The sequence below is a fragment of the Mesoplodon mirus genome (assembly GCF_964341445.2).
Source record: "Mesoplodon mirus genome assembly, chromosome: 4".
In the NCBI taxonomy this organism is placed as follows: Eukaryota; Metazoa; Chordata; class Mammalia; order Artiodactyla; family Ziphiidae; genus Mesoplodon; species Mesoplodon mirus.
Genome location: NC_138979.1, coordinates 142,190,327 through 142,215,592, shown reverse-complemented (window position 1 = coordinate 142,215,592; position 25,266 = coordinate 142,190,327). Strand labels below are relative to the sequence as shown.

The 25,266-nt window shown below is 39.0% G+C and overlaps 1 protein-coding gene across 1 annotated transcript; it reads left to right on the top strand.

The window, feature by feature from the left end:
- Window positions 1-807: 807 nt before the first annotated feature.
- Window positions 808-15,206, top strand: GMFB (glia maturation factor beta). Its single transcript, XM_082617800.1, has 8 exons — window positions 808-942; window positions 5,307-5,403; window positions 6,784-6,833; window positions 7,529-7,578; window positions 8,299-8,381; window positions 9,634-9,707; window positions 11,265-12,698; window positions 12,916-15,206. The coding sequence occupies exons 1-7, from the start codon at window positions 940-942 to the stop codon at window positions 11,334-11,336; spliced, it is 429 nt and encodes a 142-aa protein (XP_082473926.1). The 5' UTR covers window positions 808-939; the 3' UTR covers window positions 11,337-12,698; window positions 12,916-15,206.
- Window positions 15,207-25,266: the final 10,060 nt, after the last annotated feature.

The window sequence follows — 25,266 nt, the reverse complement described above, 5'->3', positions numbered from 1 at the left end:
ATTAATTTATATATTTTGAACTCTGATTTAATGCTACTTACTAACATGCTAACAATTCATTAAATTTAATATTAAACACAAACTTTAAAAATTCTAATAATTCAGTCTAATACTAATGAAGAAGGATGGAAGTGGGAGCATGTTCTGGAATTTTTTTTTCTTTGCTTCTTTCACTCTTTCGGCAAATATGAATTGAGCATCTACTATGGACGGGGCATCATGCTAGCAGTTGGGGATAAGCTGTAAACACCGTGAGATCTTGCCTCAGGCAGCCTCTTTCATTGGAGGCACCTGTATGAATTCTGAGTTCGAACCTTACTTCTTCTAAACTACTTTCCCCATCACATTCAAAAGTAAACTTGCTCCAGTAAGTCGGCACCTCCTACAGAAACTTCTTAATGCGCGATTAGACAACGGCTCTAGATGAGAGCACTCATCTAGACATCAATCATCATTCAATCATACTTCAATAAATAAACACCATTGAGAAAAGAAATGTATTAACCAAGTCCCAGAAGCTGGTGGGAGTCGGGGGTAGGGTTCCGGAAAGGGTGGGAGGGAAGCCAGGGTTAACGCACACATTTACCACTGAAATCGTTGACTTAATCATGTCACCAGGAAATTGATCTCAGAGCTTGAGGAAAGTTAAAAGGAAGCAAAAACTAGCTTGAGTTTTAAGAGTGTATTTTGGCACGGTCGCCCACTCCCAATCAGACAGGGCATCCTCCCCTAGAGTGGCTGAAGAGCAAGCGAGCGCTCGCGTTTCGGCTAATTTTGATCCGCGCAGCCCGCCGTCCACCATCACGTGCCGGCCTGCCGCTGCCGCGTAGCTTGGTGGGGGCGGCTCTGCCAGGCGCCGGGCAGGAAGGGAGGCGGCAGTCGTGCCATTCTTAAAGGGACCCGAGGGAAGGCGAAAGGCTGCTGACGGCCGGAAGGAAAATGGTGAGTTGCTGCTGGGGAGGGTGGGGGCCGGCCGGGGGGCTGGGCCAGCCCGCCGGGCTTTCCTGTTTGCCAGAACCGGTCTCGGCGGGCAGCGCCCGGAGTGGGTCGGCGGCCGCTTCCGGCCAGGCTGCTGGTGGGTACCCACAGTCTGAGTCTTGGCCTCCGTCCGCGGACGCTGCCGCCTCGCATAAGGGCAGCATCCTCCTGCCGGGCCCGGGGTCGAACCGCCCAGCGGGCTTGGCGACTAGGGTGCGGCCAGCGGGGGTGGGTGATTCTCACCGGTCCTTCTGGATGGAGGGCTCTAGCTGCTGCTGCTCTGAAGGGTCGGAGGGGCCGTGGGTCTGGCCCAGCCGAGGGCTCCCCCAAACGCCGGCTTTTCTCCCAGGGCCCGGGCCAGGCCCAAGGGGCCGGTGGACGCCGAGCACTTTCGGCCTGGCCGCCTTTGCGGGGGAGGGCTCGAATTCTGACTCCAACCTCTCGGCCTCGCCTTAGTTTCTTTTTCCTCCTTCCCCTGGCCTGCCTCTAAGGATTTCTCCTTATCCTTGCTTTCTTCGAGTTATGGCAGTTGGAAATCTTTTGACTCAGTGCTTTGGCCCTTGGCCTTAAAGTAAGTGTCAAAAGCTTAGTTTTGCGTGGTCTGGGGGTTCTGGCTTCCGTCTCGTATGGGTTCGACCCCGCACTCAAAAATAAAGTGTAGAATTAAATTAATTACCCAACGAGGATGTCCTGGATCTTTCCCATCGGGTTTTAAAATATGCTTCTCGTGTCTTTAATTACAAGCAAAACACAAAACTCCCACTGTTCTATTCTCTGACCTCCCACTCATTGCTCAACCCACTTCCATCGAATAGATCTTGTCTTGGTCACTAATTCCAAGGGACTCACTCTTCAATTCTCATGTTTCCTGACCTTTCAGCTGCATTCTGGGTGTTGATCACGCTCCCCTCTTTGAAGCATTTTCTTCCCTCGTGCTTCCCCCTTGGCTTCTAGGATCCAGAACTGATTTTTCTCCTAGTCGTCTCCTGTTGGTCTGTCTGTGTCCCATGCATTTCTCCTATCCTGTACATCACAAGTAGGAGTCCTAGGCTCCATTCTAATGCTTCATTTAACATTCTGTATTTTTTTCTCCTTCGTTTCTTACCTACACTCATAGCTTCAATTACCACTTACCTATATGTAAATGACTTGTGAATTTGTAGTGCAGACCTTGCTTCTGAGATCCAGCACAGATATTTATATCCCACTATTTAGTTAACATCCCCTGGGAAGCTTTTCCCCACTTGAGTGCCTCAAAGCCCCCTCAGTTTGTCCAAAATAGAACTCATCTCTTTCCCCTCAAACCTGGTGTTCCTCAGTGTTCCTTAACTTAGTGAAAGGTAGCACTGTTTAAGTCTTAGACAAGCCAAAAAGCTTAGGAGTCACCTTTTTTTTTTTTTTTTTACCAATCCACCCCTCCTAGTATTGGCTGTCACCAGCTCCTTTGTGCTGACTAAGTGTGGGCTAAAGTCAGGCTGTCTGGCTTGAGTCCTGGCTCCCCTAGTTGCATAACTTTGGGGAATATACTTAACTTCTCTAAATCTTATTAATAAGTTTCTTGCAAATTGGGTATAATATAATACCCATCTAATGGGATTGTTTTGAGGATGAAGAGAGATCCATGTAAAGTACATAGCACAGTGTTTTCTCATAGCGTTTAATACACGTTAACAATTATTAACAGAATTCACCTGCTTCTCTTTATCCTCATCAGTCTGTCTAAGCTACTTTTCATCTCTCACCTGGACTAGACTTGTCAGTTAACTAGTCTTGGTCTATTCATCCAGGTGCTTTGCCTGTTTCCTGCATGCAATCTGATCACTTTCCCTGTCACCACCTACTTAAAACACCTTAGTGGTCTCCCTTTGCTCATAGGATAGAGACCAAAATACTTAGTATGACCCAGTGGGCCCTATGTGGTCCAGCCCCTGCCAACCTCCTCTTGTACGTGTTACAGCTCGTTCTCTGTGCTTGAGTCACACTGGCCTTTCATTATCTTAGATGTGCTGTGCTCACTTTAATCAAAGTGTTTTTACATAGGCAGTTTTGGTCCTTTAGATGCATTTTTCAGGCAAGTCTCCTGTAACCATGCCGTTGTCCACTAGTCATAAGTTCTCATAGCATCAAGTTTCTCTCCTTTCTAGCTCTTATCCTAGGTACAAACAAGTGTATATTTTTTTACCTGATGATTTTGATGTACGTCTGTTTTCTAATAGACTTTATAAGCTCCTTGAGGGGCCCATAGTTTTAATCTATTTATTTTATATCATTGTATCCCTAGCACTTAGCACGTGCTGACGCTCATTAAATGTTCATTGTGTGGATTATCCAATAAATGACCACTTGAGTTCAATTCTCCACTTTGTATGCTAATATTTACCATATAGTGTTGTTTTCAGGGTGTTATACTGATTTTTAAATGCTTCTATTGACTGGAAGCATTAGAGTTGGCTGAGCCGTGGTCCTTTTTCTTGTAGGAAGGAGTTTTTGGCCTTATTAAGGTATTGGGAGGGGTGAAAATGAAGAAAAAAAGCAGTATAGATTAAAGCACAGCATGTTTTTCACTTGGTTTACTGTTCTTAGAGTGTCAGGATTGCACAAGCAGCTCTGGGTATCAGAACTGTAAGATAAGACTCATGAGAAATTGCTCTTTGCCTACAAAAATCTAAAGTATTTATTAGTTTCTACTAAAGGGTTCTATCTTTGGTGATGAAAGATTGGAAATTCTAGTTTTCTGATTTATATCTCTTTCTTGAAAGATAGGAAAAAATAGACTAGGCTTGAATACTGCTTTCAGGAAGCTCCATATGACTTAGCATTTCTTTCTCTAAAGAGAACTAAAAGGATGGACATACATGACTCCTGCAGGAGCCTAATTTATTGGCTAATATGTATTGGTGGGATGTACTTTCTAATTGTATAAATAGCACATCCTATGGTATATCGTAACTTATATGTTACCAGTGTTATGAATTTAAAGGACAACTTAAAATTGATAGCTATTTACTGTTGTAACATATGCTCTTATTTACCCAACACAGGATGAAAAAGCAGGCTTTTATTAAATTTTCCTTTTAACTTAAAATTTGAAGCCTTAATTCTTTTGGATTGTAATGAGATATATTTGGCATTCATCTCAAAACTCTTTTAATTTTCTGAAGAAGTGGGTGGTGCGGGGAGACCCATAGATGAAGAGACCAAAGAATGTGGACCTTGTTTGCAACCTGACTCAATCAAACTCACTGTTAAAAAAGAAAAAAAAAATTAAAACAATAGGGAAATTTGAACTTTGAACTCTACTTGAATAATTCACTGGAATTATTATTAGTTTTTTTTTAGGTGAGATAATGTTATTGTCCTTATGTTTTTAATGGCACATACTGTCATTTTATTAATACATATTAAAATATTTATAGTTAAAATGATTTTGGGCCTTTCCTATATGACGGTCCATGGGGGCAGTATTGAGGGTTTTGGCTGAAATAAGATTAGCTATGTGTTGATAATGGTTGAAGCTGAGTGTTAAGTGCATAGGATTTCACTATACTATTCTCTACTTTTGTATGTGTTCAAAGTTTACACATTAAAGAAAAAGATTTCCATCCACATGCTTGCAATCAATAGTGCATTTGTACCACTAAAAAAAGAGTGCTTTTGATAATTTCCTTGCCAGATTTCTGGAGAAGAGTTTCTAATATTTTTTCATAATTTATAAAAGGTTCTTTGAGTGTTTATATTTGTTTCATCTGGTTTTGCTTTCATAATTCTTAATGGCTCCTTTTTTTTGATCCCTGTAGTCATTTAATTAAGATATAAAATGTAATCGGTCTTTACTCTTATGGTTTATTTTTCATACTTTTGCTTCTTTTAATTTTTTTTCATAGTTGTGAGACTCAAAAATGAACTAAGGCCTTACTAACTCTAAGTGTAATAAGATGATTTTCCTGTTCTTGCTGCATAGTGCAAAAATATTATACTTTATAACAGCAATGATGCTTGACTTTTACCTTATTCTTCCCTTCCTCTACAGTTCTGATGAAATTGCACATTATTATGTGTCTAGTTCTTTGAGATATTTAGTAGCCAAAGAGAAAGTATACCCAACATATAAGATGAACAAATGTGTATAATTTAATAATGTAGATACAAAGCTTGGTAGATGTAAAAGCTCTTTAAGTGTTCATGTGTTTCACGTTAATACTTTCACGTAATTACGACATTTGTAGGTGTCAGTATACCTTCTTAAAGATACTAGGTTTTATAACTTTAACGTACATATGTATATTGAAGTCATGGCATTTGATAACATGATTTTTTTTCTTTTCTAGAGTGAGTCTTTGGTAGTTTGTGATGTTGCTGAAGATTTAGTGGAAAAGCTGAGAAAGTTTCGTTTTCGCAAAGAGACGAACAATGCTGCCATTATAAGTAAGCTAAAAGCGATTGTCTCCATTACATGGCCTTAGTTTGGAGTTTGGCTTTATCCTATAGCTACATCGAATAACCTGAACCTTTAGAAAGTTACCTCCTCCAGTTTTAATTCCCCCCCCACCAGCCCCCATCTGTCACTTTAAAAAATAACAGCTACTGTCACAGAACAGAGGCAGAGTGTCCTACCTCCGCCCTCAGCTGCCTACACAGCTCTGGAGAAGATGATCATCTTCTTGGTCACTTGGTCATTTGTAGTGACCCATCCAACCCCATCCTTTAACTTCTCAGGAGACTAAAAATAGCCTGGCCATTCATCCCCAGACAGACACCTTTGCCTACACCTAAAGTGGTACAGTTCAGCATTATGTTCAAAGTGATTTGAGGTCTTAATTCAATTGTAGACTTGAACTCTAGTTTCATGGAGAGTACTTTTAAGTGTCACTGACTTTTGACAGTAGAAAGAATGATTTGTATATTGCCTCTTCCACTGTGAACTGTATGTGATGTTATGCAGATATCTTTTATATTCTTAGGTAACATTTAATATGTGGGTAGTGATTTAGAAAGATAAAGGAAGGATGAGGGGGTGAGAATGTAAAACTCTATATACTGTTAACAGAGATGCATCTGGCAGATGTGAATTAATGAGGTGGTGACAGCTTGTTGAATTATGGTTCTTTTACAAACAAACACTACAACGTAGGCATACAGTTCTTAAAAGTGACAATGTGTGTCAGTGCCATTTTGCCACAAAGAGTAAAGCTATTTGAGATCATATTGTGTCTCACAGGATTTACTATGAAATTAGTGCAAAATAAAAAATTGGATAACTTTTCAGAGTAATGGAAAAGAATACAGGCATAGATTATCTAAACATATTTCAGTTTGACTTTGGGCTCTGTTGCATGTATTTTAATAGAGCTATCACTACTATTTGGTAATTCACTTTCTCAGAATACTCCTACTGCACCATGAAATCCTGACTCTGGAGAAGCTGGCAATCTGGCGGTTGTCTGTCCTGACCCTTGGTCCACGTTTCGCTTGCAATTCTAACCAAGTGCAATAAACCAGTCTCAGTCACAGTGACCTTTTCAGACCTTTTCTTATCATCTAGGAAGTGCATTTGAGTTATGAAGTTCTTCATATACACAGTAAATGTAAGGAGTTGACATAAAGTTCTAAATTAGCAAATTAGGTGCTGGGAATTCTGGGTAAAAGCTTTTAAATGCTGACTGCTTGTAGAGTCAAGCTTGTGTTTTATGCTTGTGTTTCTTCCTGTTTTAATTTTGGATGCCAAAAAAAGGGCTAGGACTCTGCGGGTTGGTAGATCAAGTCACATCAGAATCACAGTTTACTCATACTATATTTTTATTTTAGTGAAAATTGATAAGGATAAACGCCTGGTGGTTCTGGATGAAGAGCTTGAGGTTTGTTGGATCAGCTAAATATAGTTTTATCGTTAAGCAATTATTATTGCCCCAAAGGTGCTATATTAGTTACAGTTACTTCTAAAGCGAGTTCTAAACCTTTAGACATGATCATTATGCATGAAAAGCATGTGCTAATTATTGTGTAGTGCATTGTCTTGCTAATATAATCACCGTCCATAAAACATTAATGAAATCCAGGGTAATAAGTAGTAGAAGTTAGGGCTATATGTCTGGTAAAAACTGAATCAACTTTATAACTTGCTTCTAAATTGGTTGGCCAGTAATTAAAAACTAAAGCCCTTTAACCTAAGTGTTTAGTGTATCAAGTTAAGTAACTAATTTAGAGTGAAAAGAAATTAACTTTTTTCCCCTAAATCAGATATTGTTGTTGCTCTGAGGAGTTGGCTTACCTCACTCAGTATTTCCTGACAGTTGGAACATGAGCATAGACTACTCTGCCTCTCAGCCCCATGTTTAGTTAATACACAGAGCTAAACTGAGTGGGCTGGAGTAGGCTTTCATTGCACTGAGGTTTTAATAACCTCAGCTTATGTACAATTTAGTAAAATAAAATTTTATGTTGTGGTATGAGGTTATGAATTTATACCTATTAGTAGAATAGGTGCTTGGTATATCTCTTAAGAATTTATGGGTAAGAAAATGTTTAAAAGTTGTTTTCTTTATGGTTCCAGGGCATTTCACCAGATGAACTTAAAGATGAACTACCTGAACGACAACCTCGATATCCTTTTCTTAGTGCTTTAGAAAGATTTGTTTTTTTAAGTGGCCACCATTTTATTTATGAAGTTCGTTTGTTTAACTTTTTTTTTTTTTTTTTTTTTTTTTGCGGTACGTGGGCCTCTCACTGTTGTGGCCTCTCCCGTTGCGGAGCACAGGCTCCGGACGCACAGCCTCAGCGGCCATGGCTCACGGGCCTAGCCACGCCGCGGCATGTGGGATCTTCCCAGACTGGGGCACGAACCCGTGTCCCCTGCCTGCATCGGCAGGCGGACTCTCAACCACTGCGCCACCAGGGAAGCCCCGTTTGTTCAACTTTTAAAAGGCATATTTTACAAAATTTTCTTCACCATGATCATGACCAAATTATTCAATAAAATGTATGCTCGTATTGGAAAAGAACCAAAAAATTAATATTATTTTTTAAAAGTTCCTTTTATTATTACATGTTTATAATAAAAATTGAGAAAGAGAAAAAAATCCATATTAAATCTATACTTTTAATAAGTTTATTTGTGAGAGAGTATAAGATGTTATAACTTTTTGGGGGGCCCATTTATAATTTTGTGGAAAGATAATGAATAATGTAGGTGTGGCCTAAATGGATAGGATAGAAATTAGCCACCCACTAGCTCCCCTGGTGCGTGTTTTCTTTCAGAACTTTGTTGATAAGTACTTGTCTCAAACAGAGTGGTAATTTTAGTTTCCTTAACTTGAGAAAAACCTTCATTGTGTATAGTTATAAGTATCAACATGATGATGGAAGAGTTTCATACCCTCTGTGCTTTATTTTCTCCAGTCCTGTTGGTAAGTGAATTTCTTTAAATAGTGCATATTTGGTTCTGATCAAATTAAACCTTTTTTTTTTTTTTCTTTTTTCTTCTCTGCGTTACGCGGGCCTCTCACTGCTGTGGCCTCTCCCATTGGGGAGCACAGGCTCCGGACGCGCAGGCTCAGCGGCCATGGCTCACGGGCCCAGCCGCTCTGCGGCATGTGGGATCCTCCTGGATCAGGGCACGAACCCGCGTCCCCTGCATCGGCAGGTGGACTCCCAACCACTGCGCCACCAGGGAAGCCCCTTAAACCATTTTTATACTAGACAAATTTTATGCTCATTTTAAGGAGGAAAAGTGTTGAATAACCTAAATTACAGTATGTGCACACGCACATACACACGAGTGCATCCCTAAAAAGAAGTTACTGTAAAGCATCATCTTTTAGAACTTGCTTTTCTGAGGATCGATTCCTAGAAGTGTAGTTAGGTCAAATTGTACAGACGTTTTAAGGAATTCGAAATGTAATGACATTTTAAAATATCAAAAGTACATTTTCTTCTGTATTTTAATTTTATAAGTATGTGAACTATGTGTAGGATTATGATATATATTTGGTGTTTATCTTTAAAATAGTAGTTACCAGTGATATGCCTGTAATCTTGAGAATAGTCCCAGAATAGCTTACATTGGATATTAAAATGGCTAATTGGTATTTAAAGTATCCATTATCACCAGAACTCCCACTGCCACCACCATTCAAGCCCACAAGAAAGTTTCTGCTCACTGAACTCCTCCCTGAACTTTATTATTTGTATCACTTATGTAGCACTTAAAATATACTGCAGTCTGTTTTTTAATTAATATGTAAACAGACCATAACCTTTTTTCAGAGTTAATCTCCTGACACTACTGACCCAACAACATCCCCAAACCTATGTATATTAGGCCTCTGTAAAACTGATCTTGATATTTACCGTCAAAACTAAGTGCTGAAAAGTTTTAAAGTATTTGCAAGGCTCTAAAAGTCAAGATCTTTAGAGATCTAGCCTCATTTATTTTTGCTGACCTAAAGCCTTGTTCATTAGTAATATAGTTGTTTCTCTTTGTGCAGGCAGTATGCAGTGTAAGACTCAAAATACAGCCTTTACACATCTAGACAGAAGTTTTTGTAAACCTGATAGCATAGGAAATCCTAAATGTGTCATTTTTATAAAGTAAATAATGAAAACTCATCACTCTTTCAAAATTTAAGTCTCATTTCTACTCTGATCTGTCTCTTCCAGGATGTAAGCCTGAACAGCAGATGATGTATGCTGGGAGTAAGAATAAGCTAGTCCAAACAGCTGAACTCACCAAGGTGATATTTATATTTGACTAACTTGTTGAGACAATTTTTTCCCTTTGAAAATAGAGCAATACCCAAGTAATCTGAAGAGTTAAGTATTTCTTTATGTAGGTGAAAGTTATTTAGAACAGAGAAGTAAACTAGAGCTTTTTATTAGTTGGAAATAGAGTGATAGAAGTCTTTAACCAAAAGTGTGTTTTTGGAATGAAAATTATAAGTTGATTGCAAGAACTTGTATTCAGAATATAGGCAGCTTTAGAAAACTACTCAATCTATTGAGAATTTTTCATCTTCCATAATGTAATTTCTAGTAGATAAATGCAGCATTTGAAGCTTCTCTGGGCCCTTGACCATAGAATAAATGAACCAAATTCTGTGCAAGAATTCCATGCTATGCAGTTAACTGTATTGTTTCCAAATCTAAAATTAAATTTTTAAGGATACGTATTAGCTTTATTAAGTTAGAACATTCTGTTTCATATGAGACACCTGCTTCAAGATTTAACATGTTCCCATTGTTTTATGGCGTTTTTGAAGGTTAAAGGTAAGAGTGGTACTTGCTTTCAAACTTTAACTTCCATGCATTAGTTTGAGTTGAAAAAGTATATACATTTAACGTTTTGAAACAGAATTTTACATCACTGGAATGGTATTAAATAATATTTCCTTTCAGGTTTTATTATAAGGAGAGCATCAGGGTTTTCCCCTTGGGTGCTTAATTATCAACCCAGGTGATGCTTTTAAGTGCCCTCTGCTTTTTCCCTTTAGCCCACATGATTGTCATTGATACCAGCAACTTATAGACACTACTTATCCTCATTTGGACCACGGGAATATGCTGGAGTTGCTCTAAGGGGATTGGGTGGTTAGGAAGGAGCTCTGTTAACAGGCTCATGTCTGTTCTAACCCTAGGCATGCCCTAAAGTGCTGGAATTAAGGCATTACAATTTACAAGTTACTTTTACAAATAATCTGATTGAATCCTCACCACAACTCTGTAAGTTGATGGTGAAACTCCTGTTCTTAGCTGGGAAAACTGAGGTTCAGAGGATGAATGACTTGCCTAGGGTTGTATATTAATACATTTCAGAGCTAGGATTCAAACTTTCATCTGGCCTCAAATCGCATCCTTTCTGCTCTATTACATTGTCTTTTTATAGCCGTTATACTTTCTGGGCCTGTGTGTGTTCAGATTCTGGCTAGAGATTTGTGGCTGTGGACCACTAATCTATCCTTATGGAAACAGCTGGTATTTCCTCCACTTGTGGAGGATCAGCACCTGTTCTTCCAGTTCCTAACTGGATTGATTTTAAGTGTGTATATTTGGCTCTCTCTTTTAGTGGGTAATATTTACAAAGCTACTCTTTCAGAACATTTGTAGATTTGTGCTTTTAAGAGTTTTGATTTTATGCTGTCTTGATTGCTAAACTTTGGTAACGGAGGCCCTAGCACTTAAAGAAACGTAAAGGTATATCTAATTTACACAGATTAAGTCATGACCAACATGAAAGGAAGGAGAATTTGGTATTTAATACTCAAATATACAAAATATTTGATTTTTTTCTTAAGGTATTTGAAATAAGAAATACCGAAGACCTAACTGAAGAATGGTTACGTGAGAAACTTGGATTTTTCCACTAATGTGAACTTCTGTGTTTCTAAAGTATTTATGTATTAACCTGACCATACTGGAACCAGACATAAATACTTATTTATGCCTAAAAATGCACTGTTATTTACAGTTTGTTACCTGCAGTAAAGAAAAATTCTTCATTTGTTCAAAGTTTGAACAAAGGGGAAATCATCTTCATAGTAATGAAACTTTGTAAAGTGTTTCCTTATATTTGTAATTGTTAGGTGGACTACTTCTCTCCAGGGACTTTTTGCACTCTTGTGACTAATTTCTACAACTTATGGTTCAGAATTTGTTACTATTTACAGACACCATTGGAAAGTGGGTATTAGATTGTGATAGACAACAGTTGCCTCCTTTTGACAAATACTGGATATTAGCAGTTTATATATGAAAATAGCATATTATCACTTGTCAAATCTTTGAAATCAATTTGGGATAAAAGACTTGAGTGACCCAATTTTGAGCCATGAATAATAACTTATTATAGTATAATCTGCATTACAAGCATTTTTCATCAATTCCATGCCTTCTTAATTTTCTATATCCTTTTAATCAAGTCCAGAAACTTTTCATCAATTGCTTGTTCTTAAGGTCTGGAAGTTAGATTTTATAATAAAGTTATGACTATTAGGTTCTCTTCTTATGGAAAATAGCATTTTAATCTTAGAAATTGATGGATTGTAACTAATTAAGGGTCTCATTCCTGGTTGTGTCATTTCTAGATAGTTTTGAATCTAGGTTAATAACACTTTATTTATAAAGCACCTCTTAATGTTGTCCTGTGAATACTAGTTATTTTACATGTGTTAATACTGTGCCTTTGATTTGTTAGCTTTGAATTTAGTTTAAGACTCTTACACTGCCAGTATTCCAGATTTGGTGAAATTAATACTTTTGTAAAGGGTCCAAGTAGAACAATTTTCTAATATGTGTATCTGAAATTTGTAATAAAATCAACTTGATATTTTAAAAATTCCAACTATCCACTTGGATTGGTGAATATATGGCAGTTGAGAGTTATAATTTGGGGCATATTTGTGATTAGTTTTGTGCCATAGGAAAAAAAATGGTTATCGTAAAACCTTGGCCATAGTTAATAACATTAACACGTCAATAGAAATCTGACCTTACATCCTAAATGTCAGAAGATATTCTAAACTGGATACCTGTCTTGTTAGATGATGGCATCCTTGACATTTTTAAAGCAAGGATTCTGATATATAGTGTACTTTAAAAACATATGAGTAACTGTTTAAGATTATCTTGACATTAATTTGATAAAAGGTCTTGAGACTCTAAAGACTACCCAGATTTGGTGAGTGAATTCTTTTATTAAGAATATCTTAATCATTTCAAAACTAGCAAAGGCTTTTTTTTTTTTTTTTTTTTGCGGTATGCGGGCCTCTCACTGTTGTGGCCTCTCCCGTTGCGGAGCACAGGCTCCGGACGCGCAGGCCCAGCGGCCATGGCTCACGGGCCCAGCCGCTCCGCGGCATATGGGATCCTCCCAGACCGGGGCACGAACCCGTTTCCCCTGCATCAGCAGGCGGACTCTCAACCACTGCGCCACCAGGGAGGCCCAAGGCTTTTTTTTAATGTTGGCGTATCTCCCATTCATATGTGCTTTGCGTTTTTTTAAGGTTTCTGTGCCAACTTTAATAAAGAGGTGAAGATAGTTGGAATTTTCACAATATTGAATCTTCTATTCCAACACTGTTTGGCTTCACTAATCTAAAAAACAGGAAGCAATAGGAAGTTAGTTGGAGATGAGGAAGTGCTAGAGGGGGTATTTGTTTTGGTTAATGAATGGGAAGGGTTCTTTATTCCAATTTCCAGAGAGAGAGAACTTCATCCAGGAAGTTTAAGAATTCTTTAAACAGCTATTTTGATATTGGAGAATAATGCTTATAATTCTGCAGAAATGCATATGTAATCCAAGTGACTGGACACTTCTTCTAATGTTTTTGAATGAAGGAAATGATACTTTGTTTCATCAGGTTCGCAGCAATAAGAGAATCTAGGGCTGCAAGAATGTATTTTTTAGTGAGGTTCCTTATTTTGTCTTGCATGTTTTAGGTGGTGTTGTTGTTTTTTTAATTTAATTGGAAGTTCCTCCATAATGTCAGATAATATTGACCTCCATACACAGAACTCTTAGCTCCCCTTTTCTCTAACAGGGACAAAGAGCTGTGATAAACCATGCTTTTTTGAGCTTGTCTGACTCCTTATCGATAACGTGTATTTTTGCAAGACAATAGATGAGGCTAGGGAATCAGTAGAACATTTTTTTCACTTCCTTGGTCCTATAGGGAGAGTTATAGATTCCTTGTCCTAGAGTGTTCTCTGTTTTTTATATATATTTCCCTTTCATCTAACCAAATTTTGCATTGTTCTTTTTAAGTATATTTCCTATTTAATCTCTTTTTCTGCCTTCTCCCTAATAGTAACTCCAGATTTTTTAATTCCAGTTTTTACATTCCATTTCTGGTACAGCCATTCCCATTCAGCCTTCAAACTTTATCTTTCCTTTTTGGCAGCTGCTTTTTTCCTGGGAACCTCCTTCATGGTCTTCTAAGTCACCATTAGTTTTGAGATTGTTGGCCTTGTATAAGTTCTGCATAGCATCTAATGTTGTCAAAATAGAACTGACATGTTTTTTAGTATGATTTTTGTGGCAACATAAATGACATATGAAGAAAACTGTTCTCAGGTGACTATGCTGAAATTCCAAAATGTCAAAGAGTTTGAATAGTATTCACTTTGTTCTGGTATTGAAGCAATTATGTTAGGAAAAAAGTTGTTTGACTGGCTGTTTTTGTTTAATTGACTTCTAAAATAAATGTTCAAATTGTCTATTTCTAAAAAGTTTACTAAATGCCTAGTGCAGTTAAACATACTCTTGTTTAAGAGGGTGTTGCTGAATTTTGTATTGTCATTACTAAATGATCTTTGTAGCAAAATGTCAGCACTTTTCTCTCCCTTTTTCTCCTATTTTCAGGAGTCGAACGTAGCCATAAACTGTATCCTGGTCTGACACTTTAAAAATTTTCCAGTTAAAGGAGTTTATTGCCAAATTAAATTTGGCTGTCTTTGTTCCCCACTCATATAGATAGTAAGGAAGGGGTTCTTAAAAATATGTCTGGACTACCTTAAAACACGAGCAATGTCATTAATCCATAATGTGGACTAGTGATGAAAAGATATTTTCATAAGAGTTTAAATGCTGATATGTGGTGGAAGTAGAGAGTAACTCGTAATCTATCAATTCAAATATTCTTAGTATGGTTGCTTTCCCTGTTTGTTCAATAGACTGATAATACTGGAATCTACAGAATTTGAGCCTTTACAACTTATGTGAAGAAGTGTCTCAAACATTTCTGGACGAATCTTATTTTGTATTTCTGGAAAAATGTAACTCTTTTAGGCCACTTAACATCAGTGCCCCCAAGTGGAATATTCTTGAGAAACTTGTTTCTTATTATGCCATTTGACATTTCAAATCAGTGATCATCTTCCTATGATATTTAAAACAACTACATTAAGGTTGTGATAGAAACTGTGTTTTCTTGCTTTTTGGAGTATAGTTCATACACGTGTAATTACTTGAATATTGTTTGAGATCACTAACATGCCAGGGTAGTTCCCACGGATTTAGGTGGTCCAATGTAATCTCATTCAGGAGGCTTGAAACATTAATGGTTTAGTCTTGTGAATTTTAACAGTTTCCTGTCATCGTTTAACAAAATCAACAGCTGGCACAACTTCTGAAGCTGTGGTTTCAGTCTGTGCGAGTTCATATTGCATGTTTATTTTGGACAGTCTTCTGTTAAGCATGGTGCTTGTACTGGTTTAAATAAAATGTTAACATGAAAGGACTTATAGCTTTTCATTGTTTACTTGCCTCCTTTCCCTTTTGGAGTTATTTACTGTTACCTGCCGGGCTCAATTGTGGCATCTGTTTGAACCACACAGATTAAGTTGTTTACTTTATCTGGAAAAACCGAGAGGCAAAATAAGTGGATCACTTGGCAAAAGTAGGAACGGGTGAGGGAAAATATAACGAGATTATAAAAATTTCTAAAACTTGGTCTGATACTAAAATGGTTTGTTTGTAGGGGCAGAGGGCATTATTTCAAATGATGAACGCTTGCTTTCAAGGGAAGACTGTAAGTTAGAGGGTCTGTGTATTTTGTAAGAAATCAAATTAAATTGAAGGATCTTTTATTGAATATGGTTTATCACCATTTATTAAACGTCCGTTAAAGACCCATTCTGCCTATATCACAGACTGTTGTCCGTGGTTTGTGTGTCGTGGGTATCTATTGAATGAATACAAGTCAACAGTACTTAACATAGTATTTAGACTTTACCATATACTTCCTGTGATTGACTATGTAGTAGTCACAGTTTGTTTACAGTTGTGAAAGGAGCTGTTTTTGCCTTCCTATATTCAAGAATCTCACAAGGAGAATTGGCCAGAGGAAATATCTTCCTTATTTCTCAAATTTAGCCATTTAGCTACTCACGGCCAGCTCCTAAATTTTTTCACCTCCATTGTCTTTTTGTCCTTTTCAGTTTTCAGCATCAAAAAGCATTTCTAATCACTTACCCTCACAGTGAGGGCCCGCTCTCATTTGCATGAGGGCGCACCCTGAGTGGATACTCTTTCCTTGTGTGGTATATTTTTAGCTATGTTGGGAAGCCAGTTAGAGGAAAGATCTTATCGCTGAGCATCAGGGAGTTCTCTCATCCTTTGCTTGAGATCTGCCCCTAGGCTGCATGAAAGCTCCCTGCTGAGGTAACCCTCTTTTCCAATTACAGGAAAGAAAACGCAGAATGTCTGGGTTGCATCCAAAAGCCACCATGTGGTGCCCCGACAAAGCAGGGGGAAGGCCGTGTGTGTGTGTGTGTGTGTGTGTGTGTGTGTGTGTGTGTGTGTGTGTGTGTGTGTGTGTGTGTGTGTGTGTGTGTGTCAGCGAGGGGGGGTAGGAGTGGGGATGGGGACCGGGGCGGGGGGGGGGCGGTGGATTCTAGACACTGTTACCTACACAATTAAGTATAGATTCTGTTACCCTGGAATTAAGTCCTGCCGTATTGTGACCTATTCCTTACCTGTAATGGATGGCGGATCCCAATACACCACAGACCTTTGTTAGGTAGAAATACCCCTGCCACTGCTCCTTGCTGAAGGGGCAAGCCTTTAGGCAGCCATGGTTTGTCCCACATGGTTGTACTCCTGTCTGCAGCTCCCTCCCCATCGTCAGTACACACAGGATCTCTCCCAAGGGCCACCAGCCTCTAAGATGTTGCCTAACTGGAAACACTGAGCTGGGCCAATTGCTTTCCCAGTGTCCGTCTTGTTACTTTATAAAGAGGTACAATTCAATTATAGTTCAATTCCTGATATTGGGACGATGATCTCATTCTCTTGAATGAGGCCATTAGCAGTGGGAGCTGAACTCGGAAGAACGCTATTAGATGGATTAGAGGCCAAGTGCAACCTACAGAGCAGAGGGAAAGATGCCAGCTGGGGAGGTATAGAATGAAGCAGGTGTGCAGTGAGCAGCTGAATCGTGTCAAAGATGGAGCCCTGAATTGAAGGGACACCCTCCTGGCTTCTAGGTTCCTAGAGCCTCCTTTGATCCAGGGCCACTCTTCAGAGTCCCCCTCTTTCTGAGGCCTGGTTGGTTGGTCAGCTTTTTCTGGGTTCCTCTGCATGTCTATCCTTACTAGAAACCCTCCATGACTTAAGTCAATGTGGACATGTCTGTTCACTTGCATAAAGTACCTAACCCCAGCGCTACCTCTGGTTTCATCTGCCCCTATTCCCTACATTTACACTATCTCCAGCCCAACTTTTATACCAACATGCCCTGGCCCTATCCCCCACCAACAGAAACACCTCTTCCCCATGCTGCTGCTGCCTGCCAAAATCAGTGATCTTCAAAAAGCATCTCAAATGCCGTTTAAACCATGAAGTCTGCTGTTTGTTGGACTAAATATAGCATCTTCTTAAAACACACACACAAACTTTACGGCCAGGAGCCCATTGCCCAGGTGCACCCTCAGGACAAAACAACCAACCCCCCCCACCCCCCGCAGTCCCCATGGGGCCAGTTCCTTCCAGCCCTGTGGCTGTCTCCATTCCTTGAGACCTGGTAACTGGCTCTGACAGAAACAATCTCTGCTTGATGGCGGTATGGCTCCATAAATGCCAACTAAGCACCTAACCCTAAGCAAGAGGTAGAAAAGGTCTACCACTCAGAAAAATCCAGAGACAGTTTTAGTTATCTCTTTTCTTGTCTCTGGAGGAATTCTCTGGCTCCATAGCTTTTCTGGTCGCCCTTAAGAATTATGGAATTATGCTCAGTTTTTCAGGTAATACAAATTAAGTCTAGTCTAATGTCAGAACTTCAACATCTTAACTTTCTTTAAAGCTCCCTCCCTCCCATCTCCCTTTCCTCTACTCCACCTCCTTCAAGCTTGTTCCAGGCTGGGAAACCCACCGTGTGACGTGGGGATTGGCCTGTCCCGCATTATTGCCCTGCTTTGCTCCTCCATTCACTAGGTGTCTTTGGGCCCTTGGGGATTGGAGGAAACAGGCAACATAAGGGAGCAGGAAAAGACTTATTAACCTGGTACAGATGTAACCTGGAGTTGGTGCCCTCTCGCGTGGCCAGTGTCAAATACCAACTTTTTTCCCCCATGGAATGATTTCATGGCTTTCTTGCCAATTCCCCCAGTAGGGGCTTTGGCTGCAAGACCCTTGACTCGGGTCATGCCCCCTATGGCTGGTGACTTTACAACCGTCCCTCCCAGCTGTTGGCTTCTAGCAGTCAACTCTGGTACCCTCCCTTTGTTTCTCCAGTCTGGCATTTTGAGCAGGGCCTGCAAGAAACATGTGTCTTTTGCCTTGCTGCCGTCGGGGACGGTACAACTCTCTCGTTCTGCCATCAGGGTCAGCTCTCAGATCTAGCCCTGCATACCTCTCTGATCTCATTATGTCCTATTCTAGCCCACTACACCTGAGCCAAACTGCCTTATTTTTGTTCCTCCAACAGCAAGCTCAGTCTTTCTCACTAGCTGTAGCTTCTTCCTGGGAAGATTGCCCACTTTCCCCTCTGCACACCCCTGATCCCATCCCCTGCAATATTCCTGTGGCTGGCTCCTGTATTCTGAACTGAGCTTAAATGGTGCCGCTCAGAGGCTTTCCTATCATCCTTCCTAAGGTGGCAACACATTGATACTCACGGCCCATCTGTTCACATTCTCTGCATAGCACTTAACCACCATCTGATATTTTTCTAATTTATGTAACTGGTCTGATGAAGGATTCTCAAACAGAATATTATAACAAATTTTTGGTTGTTTTTTAAAAAACTGTTACCTCTGTTCCTTGTCAAGCCTCTCTTTTTCCCTCTGGTTAGAAAGCTTCCTTAATGATATATTTCCATAACATGTCAGTCGCTTAGTTGTTGAAAGTGCCTTTTCTGTTACTAAGATTCAGTTCTGTTCCTTTTAAAAATTCCGTCTCAGATTTGATTCAAACCTTTTCTCCCCATCAGCACAGGCTAAACTTGTGGCTGGCAGTGGTGGGGAGCGCCCGTCCTCGGTCCCCTTGCACTGCCTTTCTCACTTATCCCCCTGGCGTGGGGATGGGGAAGCAGGAGACAGGAAAGGTGTTAGCTAATGCACCTGCTCAGGGCAAGCTGACTCTGTTCTCCTGGAGGGGTTTCTTCTTTGAGCATCCATCCCGTGCTGCTGGTGAGTAGGTTGCTTGCTTCTGGATGTCATTGCTTCTTTATTTAACACCAACTGGCTGTGGTTCCAAGAGTGGGACAGGTATTCAAACAATGATTCTTTCCTAGGGGTCATCTTCTGGATTTTTAGATGTCTTTTGGGGGTTTCTTCATGATTACTCTTTCTACGAATTTTGTTTTACTGGATTAATAAGTATCATTTCCCCCCATTTTCTTAGTTTTTAATGTATTCATTGCTATTTTTTGCCCAGATACCCCAAGAGATTAATAAAATGCCTAGAGCAATTCTTCCCAATACTTCAGCATATAGGAAAAGCTGTCAGTTCCCTTCTCCTTGGAGCCCTACTTCCCTGACTCCCATCTTCCCTCTAAATCTGCACACACACTGGGTGCTCTATAGGTATGAGGCCAGATGTCATCCTGAAGTTTCCCCCTCTTGCCTCTTAGTTGGAGCCCCTCGGTTGGATCCCATGTATTCCCTGTCTTGTTAACTCATTATGTTGAGGCTCATGGCACATGGGAGGAGAGCTTTTGTGTTTCTGAAAATGTTTTTCCTCCATACTCACAGTAAATTTGTGGTTTGGCTGGTGTGCCAGATATTTTTGGTTTGCTTCTCCAGACCCACTCTCTGCCCTTCTCTGGTCTCTGCCCTCAAGGAGGCTGATGTTTAGAAACTATATCAACTGGCTCCTTTGCCTTCTGGTTTCTTTTTAATTTCAGCCAATCTCTAAGAAGGATAGGGGGTGAGGATAGGGTATGTATTCCCTCCACCACTCCATTAGGGCTTCCTCCACAGGCTATGGCCCTCCACTGAAAGTCATTCCTGCACTCAAGGTAGTTCTCTCTACATGATCTGCTTTTTCTGAATCCTGGTAACCACCACCTCCTCTTCATCCTTGGGCCTGGTGATGGGAACAGCAAAGCTTTGAGGACTCCAGCATCCCTTCCCACTCTTTAGTAATAGCCCTTTTTCAAAACCCCCTCAAATTATTTGAATTTAGAGTGGCATCTCTTTTCTGGGTATTAAATTCTAGGATGGAAATCAGTTTCCCTCAGAATTTTAAGGTCATTGCTCCTCCACCTTCTACCTTCAATGTGCTGTTAAGAAGTCTGATGGGGCTTCCCTGGTGGCACAGTGGTTGAGAGTCTGCCTGCCGATGCAGGGGACACGGGCTCGTGCCCCAGTCTGGGAGGATCCCACATGCGGCGGAGTGGCTGGGCCCGTGAGCGATGGCCGCTGAGCCTGAGCGTCCGGAGCCTGTGCTCCACAACGGGAGAGGCCACAACAGTGAGAGGCCCGCGTACCGCAAAAAAAAAAAAAAAAAAAAAAAAAAGAAGTCTGATGCCTGTTGGACTCCAATTCTTTCATAAATTACATTCTTCTCCTCTCAGGAAGCTTTTGGGATCTTCTTATTTCTGGTGTTGTGAAATGTCTCTGTGATGAAACTTGGTATGAATGAAACTCTGGTTTCATTCATTGTGCTAGATATCTGATGGACCATTTGAATCTGGGGATTCATATTCTTCAGTTTGAGGAAAATTATTTCCCATTATTTATTTGGTACAAATTAGGTACAGGCTTAATTTATATGATACATACACAATCATAGTTGTCAGCAATATTTGTATTTGTATACATACTGATATTTTCTCTTTAAACCTGTTTTCTATTCTAGAGAAGAATCTCCAAACAAAATCTCACCATGACTTAATTTCAGTACTAGCTCTTCATGTAGTTTGTAGATATGAGCTTTTATTTTATTTTATTTTATTTTTTTTGGGTGCGTTGGGTCTTCTCTGGGTGCGCGGGCCTTCTCTAGTTGTGGTGTGTGGGGGCTACTCTTTGTTGCGATGCACAGGCTTCTCATTGCAGTGGCTTCTCTTGTTGTGGGGTATGGGCTCTAGGCGTGCGGGCTTCGGTAGTTGTGGCATGTGGGCTCAGTAGTTGTGGCACATGGACTTAGTTGCTCCGTGGCATGTGGGGTCTTCCCAGACCAGGGATCAAACCCATGTTCCCTGCATTGGCAGGCGGATTCTTAACCACTGCGCCACCAGGGAAGTCCCTAAATATGAGCTTTTAAATTGTGAATGTTCTGTTCTGTGTGGCATGTTTTACTTATACACATGTAATAGGAGGTGTTGATTAATAGGAGGTTGTTGTCCTTGCTCTATGATCAACTAAACTAGAGCTATAAGACTACAAATGCCAATGGGTTAACTTCTATCTGGAGATTTCCTAAAAGGTGGCACGGCTATTCTAATGCTTTCTTTCTCCCTTGAATTGCCCTTATCATCTCATCTAAGCCCAGGAACCAAGGATTGGTGGCTCTTCTCCAGTTTCATCTGCATTTTCTCTTAACGTGCAAGTACCTTTCTTTTTCTGAGATCTCCAAAGTTTGCCATTGTTCCCAGGCTGCCTGGAAGTGATATCCTTGACCACCTGTAAACCTGGAACCCTGTAAGCCTAGAACAAACTCCAGATCAGTTCCCAGTAAGGAATATGAAGTGGATTCCATATTCCCATTAAAAGATAAACAGAGGCACATTAAAATTGACAAGAGTTTATTTGAGCAAACAGTGATTCAAATCAGGCAGCACCAAACTGGAAGGGATTAGGAGCTTTCTAAGGGAAAGGCTTTTATAGAATAGAGGCTGAAGCAAAGCAAGGAAATTTTTTGACTGGTTATACATACTTAAGCAATTGCCTTATTTGGAAGAGCCTAGCTAACTGTTTGAGACTGGTTGTTCTAGCCAGAGCAACTAGGCAAGAAAAAGAAATAAAAGGCATCCAAATTGGAAAGGAAGAAGTAAAATTGTCTGTTTGCAGATGATATGAACTTAAACATAGAAAACCCTAAAGACTCAACAAAAAAACTGTTAGAAGTAATGAAGGAATTCAGTAAAATTGCAGGATACAAAACCAAGATACAAAATTCCATTTATTACAATTCACTAAAAACAAACTATCTAAAAAAAAGAAAACAACCCCATTTACAGTAGCATCAAAAACAATAGAATACTTAGGAATAAATTTAACCAAGGGGGTAAAAGATCTGTCCACTGAAAACTATTAAGACATTGATGAAAGAAATTGAAGAAGACACAAGTAAATGGAAACATATCCCATGTTCATGGATCAGAAGAATTAATATTGTTAAAATGTCCATACTACCCAAAGACATCTATGGATTTAATGCAATCTCTACCAAAATTCCAACAGTATTTTTCATAGAAATAGAAATAAAAACAATCCTAAAACTCATACAGAGCTACAAAAGACTCCAAATAGCCAAAGCAATCCTGAGAAAGAACAAAGTTGGTGGCATCACATTCCTTATTTCAAACTTTATCACTAAGCCATAGTATTCAAAATAGTATTGTACCAGCATAAAAACAGACACATAGACCAATGGAACAGAATCAAGAGCCCAGAAATAAACCCATGCATATACAGTCAACTAATATTTGACAAGGGAGCCAAAAATACTCAGTGAGGACAGGATAGTTTCTTCAATAAATTGTGTTGGGAAAAGTGGATATTCACATGCAAAAGAATGAAATTGGACCCCTATCTTAGACCACTCACAAAATTAACTCAAAATGGATTAAAGACTTAAATGTAAGACCTGAAACTATAAAACTCCTAGAAGAAAAAGCTCCTTGACATTGCTCTTGGCAACAATTTTTTGGGTATGACACCAAGAGTGCAAGCAACAAAAGCAAAAATAAACAAGAGGAACTACATCAAGCTAAAAGCTTCTGCACAGCAAAAGAAACAATCAGCAAAATGAAATGGCAACCTACAGAATGGGAGAAAATATTTGCAAACCATCTATCTGAGAAGGGATTAATAACCAATATATATATATTAATAACCAATATAAGGAACTCATACAACTCAGTAGCAAAAAACCTCAAACAATTCTATTAAAAATTGGGCAAAGGACTTGAAAGACATTTCTCCCAAGAAGACACGCAAATTGCCAATAGGTACAAGAAAAGATGCTCAACATTACTAATCAGCTGGGAAATGTAGATCAAAACCACAATGAGATATGACCTTGTACCTGTTAGAATGGCTATCATCAAAAAGACAGAGATAACAAGCATTGTCAAGGAAGTGGAAAAAAGGGAACCCTTGTGTAGTGGTGGTGGAAATGTAAATGGGTATAGCTACTATGGAAAACAGTATGGAGGTCCCTCCAAAAGTTAAAAGTAGAGCTACTGTAAGACTCAGCAATCCTACTTCTGTGTATTTATCCAAAGGGAATGAAACTACTTTCCTAAAGAGATACCTACATCCCCCTGTTCATTGCAGCATTATTTATAATAGCCAAGACATGGAAACCACCTAAGTGTCCATTGATGGATGAAAGGATAAAGAAAATGTCACACACACACAAACACATACACAGAGTAATATTATTCAGCCATAAAAAAGAAGGAAATTCTATCTTTTGCAACAAGAGGAATGGCCCTTGAGGGCATTATGCTAAGTGAAGCAAGTCAGACAGAGAAAGACAAATACTGTATGATCTCACTTATGTGTGGAATCTAAAACAGAAGAATTCATAGAAATAGAGAGTAGAAAGGTAGTTGCCAAGGGCTGAGGGTGGGGTGGTGGTGGAGGGAACTGGGAGATGCTGATCAAAGGATACCAGCTACCAGCTATAAGATGACTAAGTTCTGGGGATCTAATGTACAGCACGGTGACTGTAATTAACAGTACTGTATTATGTACTTGAATGTATTGATATATTGTTGTACTGTTAAGAGAGTAAATCTTAAATGTTATCACCACACCAAAAAAATAGTAATTATGTGAGGTGATAAAGGTGTTAACTAACCTTACTGTGATAATCACTTTGCAATATATGTGTATCAAATCATCATGTTGTGCACCTTAAACTTACATATAAGTCAATAATATCTCAATAAAGCTGGAAAAAGCATTTTAATGTATATTAGTTTCCTTTCAATCATTTCCCATGTATTTTAAAAAGATAATTGTATATGGTATGTATCCAATTTCATGAGTAATGTAATTATACATTCTCCATTTAAAAAGGAACTATTTATAAACATAATTAGATAATTTTATAATATTTTTCTTAGTGCATATGTCACAGTTTACATAACAATTCTTTTATTGTTGGGTATTTGGGTGGTTTCCAATACTATTGCTAGAGATATTTTTGTGCAAAAGGCTTTTCCATGTTTTGGATGATTTTCAAGAGGGTTATTATACTGAGGAGCTATGGACAAGGGAGCCTTGCCGATACCAAATGCTTTCATTTATTTAAAGTACTACCTAATTTGATTTACCAAAATGGTAATCTTTATTTTTAAATTGGCTTTTTCTTTGATTACTAGAGAGAGTTTATTTTCTCATATGTTTATTAATCAACTACAACTGTAAACTGTGTGACCCTACCCTTTGTCCATTTATCAACTGGGGGTTTAGAGTTCATTTTTAGAGAGTTTTCAGTGTACTTATTCATCCTTTGTCTTTTTTTTTTTAACTGAGAGTATTTCAGTTTTCTTCTTTATTTTGGTGTATTTTGATATATTGAAAATTTTATTTATTTTGTAATTGACTCTGTTGATTGGGTGGGTTTTTGTGTGTGTGTGTGTAAGATGTAACAGACTGGTTTTAGTTTAAAAAGTACACCCACGCCTGGAGATCTGACAACGCTATGCGTTCCTTTATTTTAAATGGCTAACCTTGAATTTACCTAATTATATGGTATCGAGAGAATTTAAATTATTAATGTACCTCGACAAAGGTTTTAACATCACTAAAAATATTTTTTTCCAATAATTTGGGATGCCTTCTTTAAAAAGCATTCAATTATTATGTGGAATTGTGTCTTTTTCTGGAATAATTATTCTAAGATATTGATATGTTTGTTGATTTTTATGCCTCAATCATACTTATAATTATTACTGCTTTGTAAAATGTTTTCAAATCTCATAAAGCTAATTTCTTTTCATCTTTCTTTGTTTTCAAATATTTATTTGGTATTTTCAAGTATTCTTTAAGGTGAATTTTAAAATAATGTTCGAAATCTCATTTTGATTACAATCGTGGTAACATAAATTAATTTGGGAGAAAATGACATCTTTTTAAACTTCAATCAAGGAAAATCTTTCCGTTAGCTCTTTTATTTTTCTC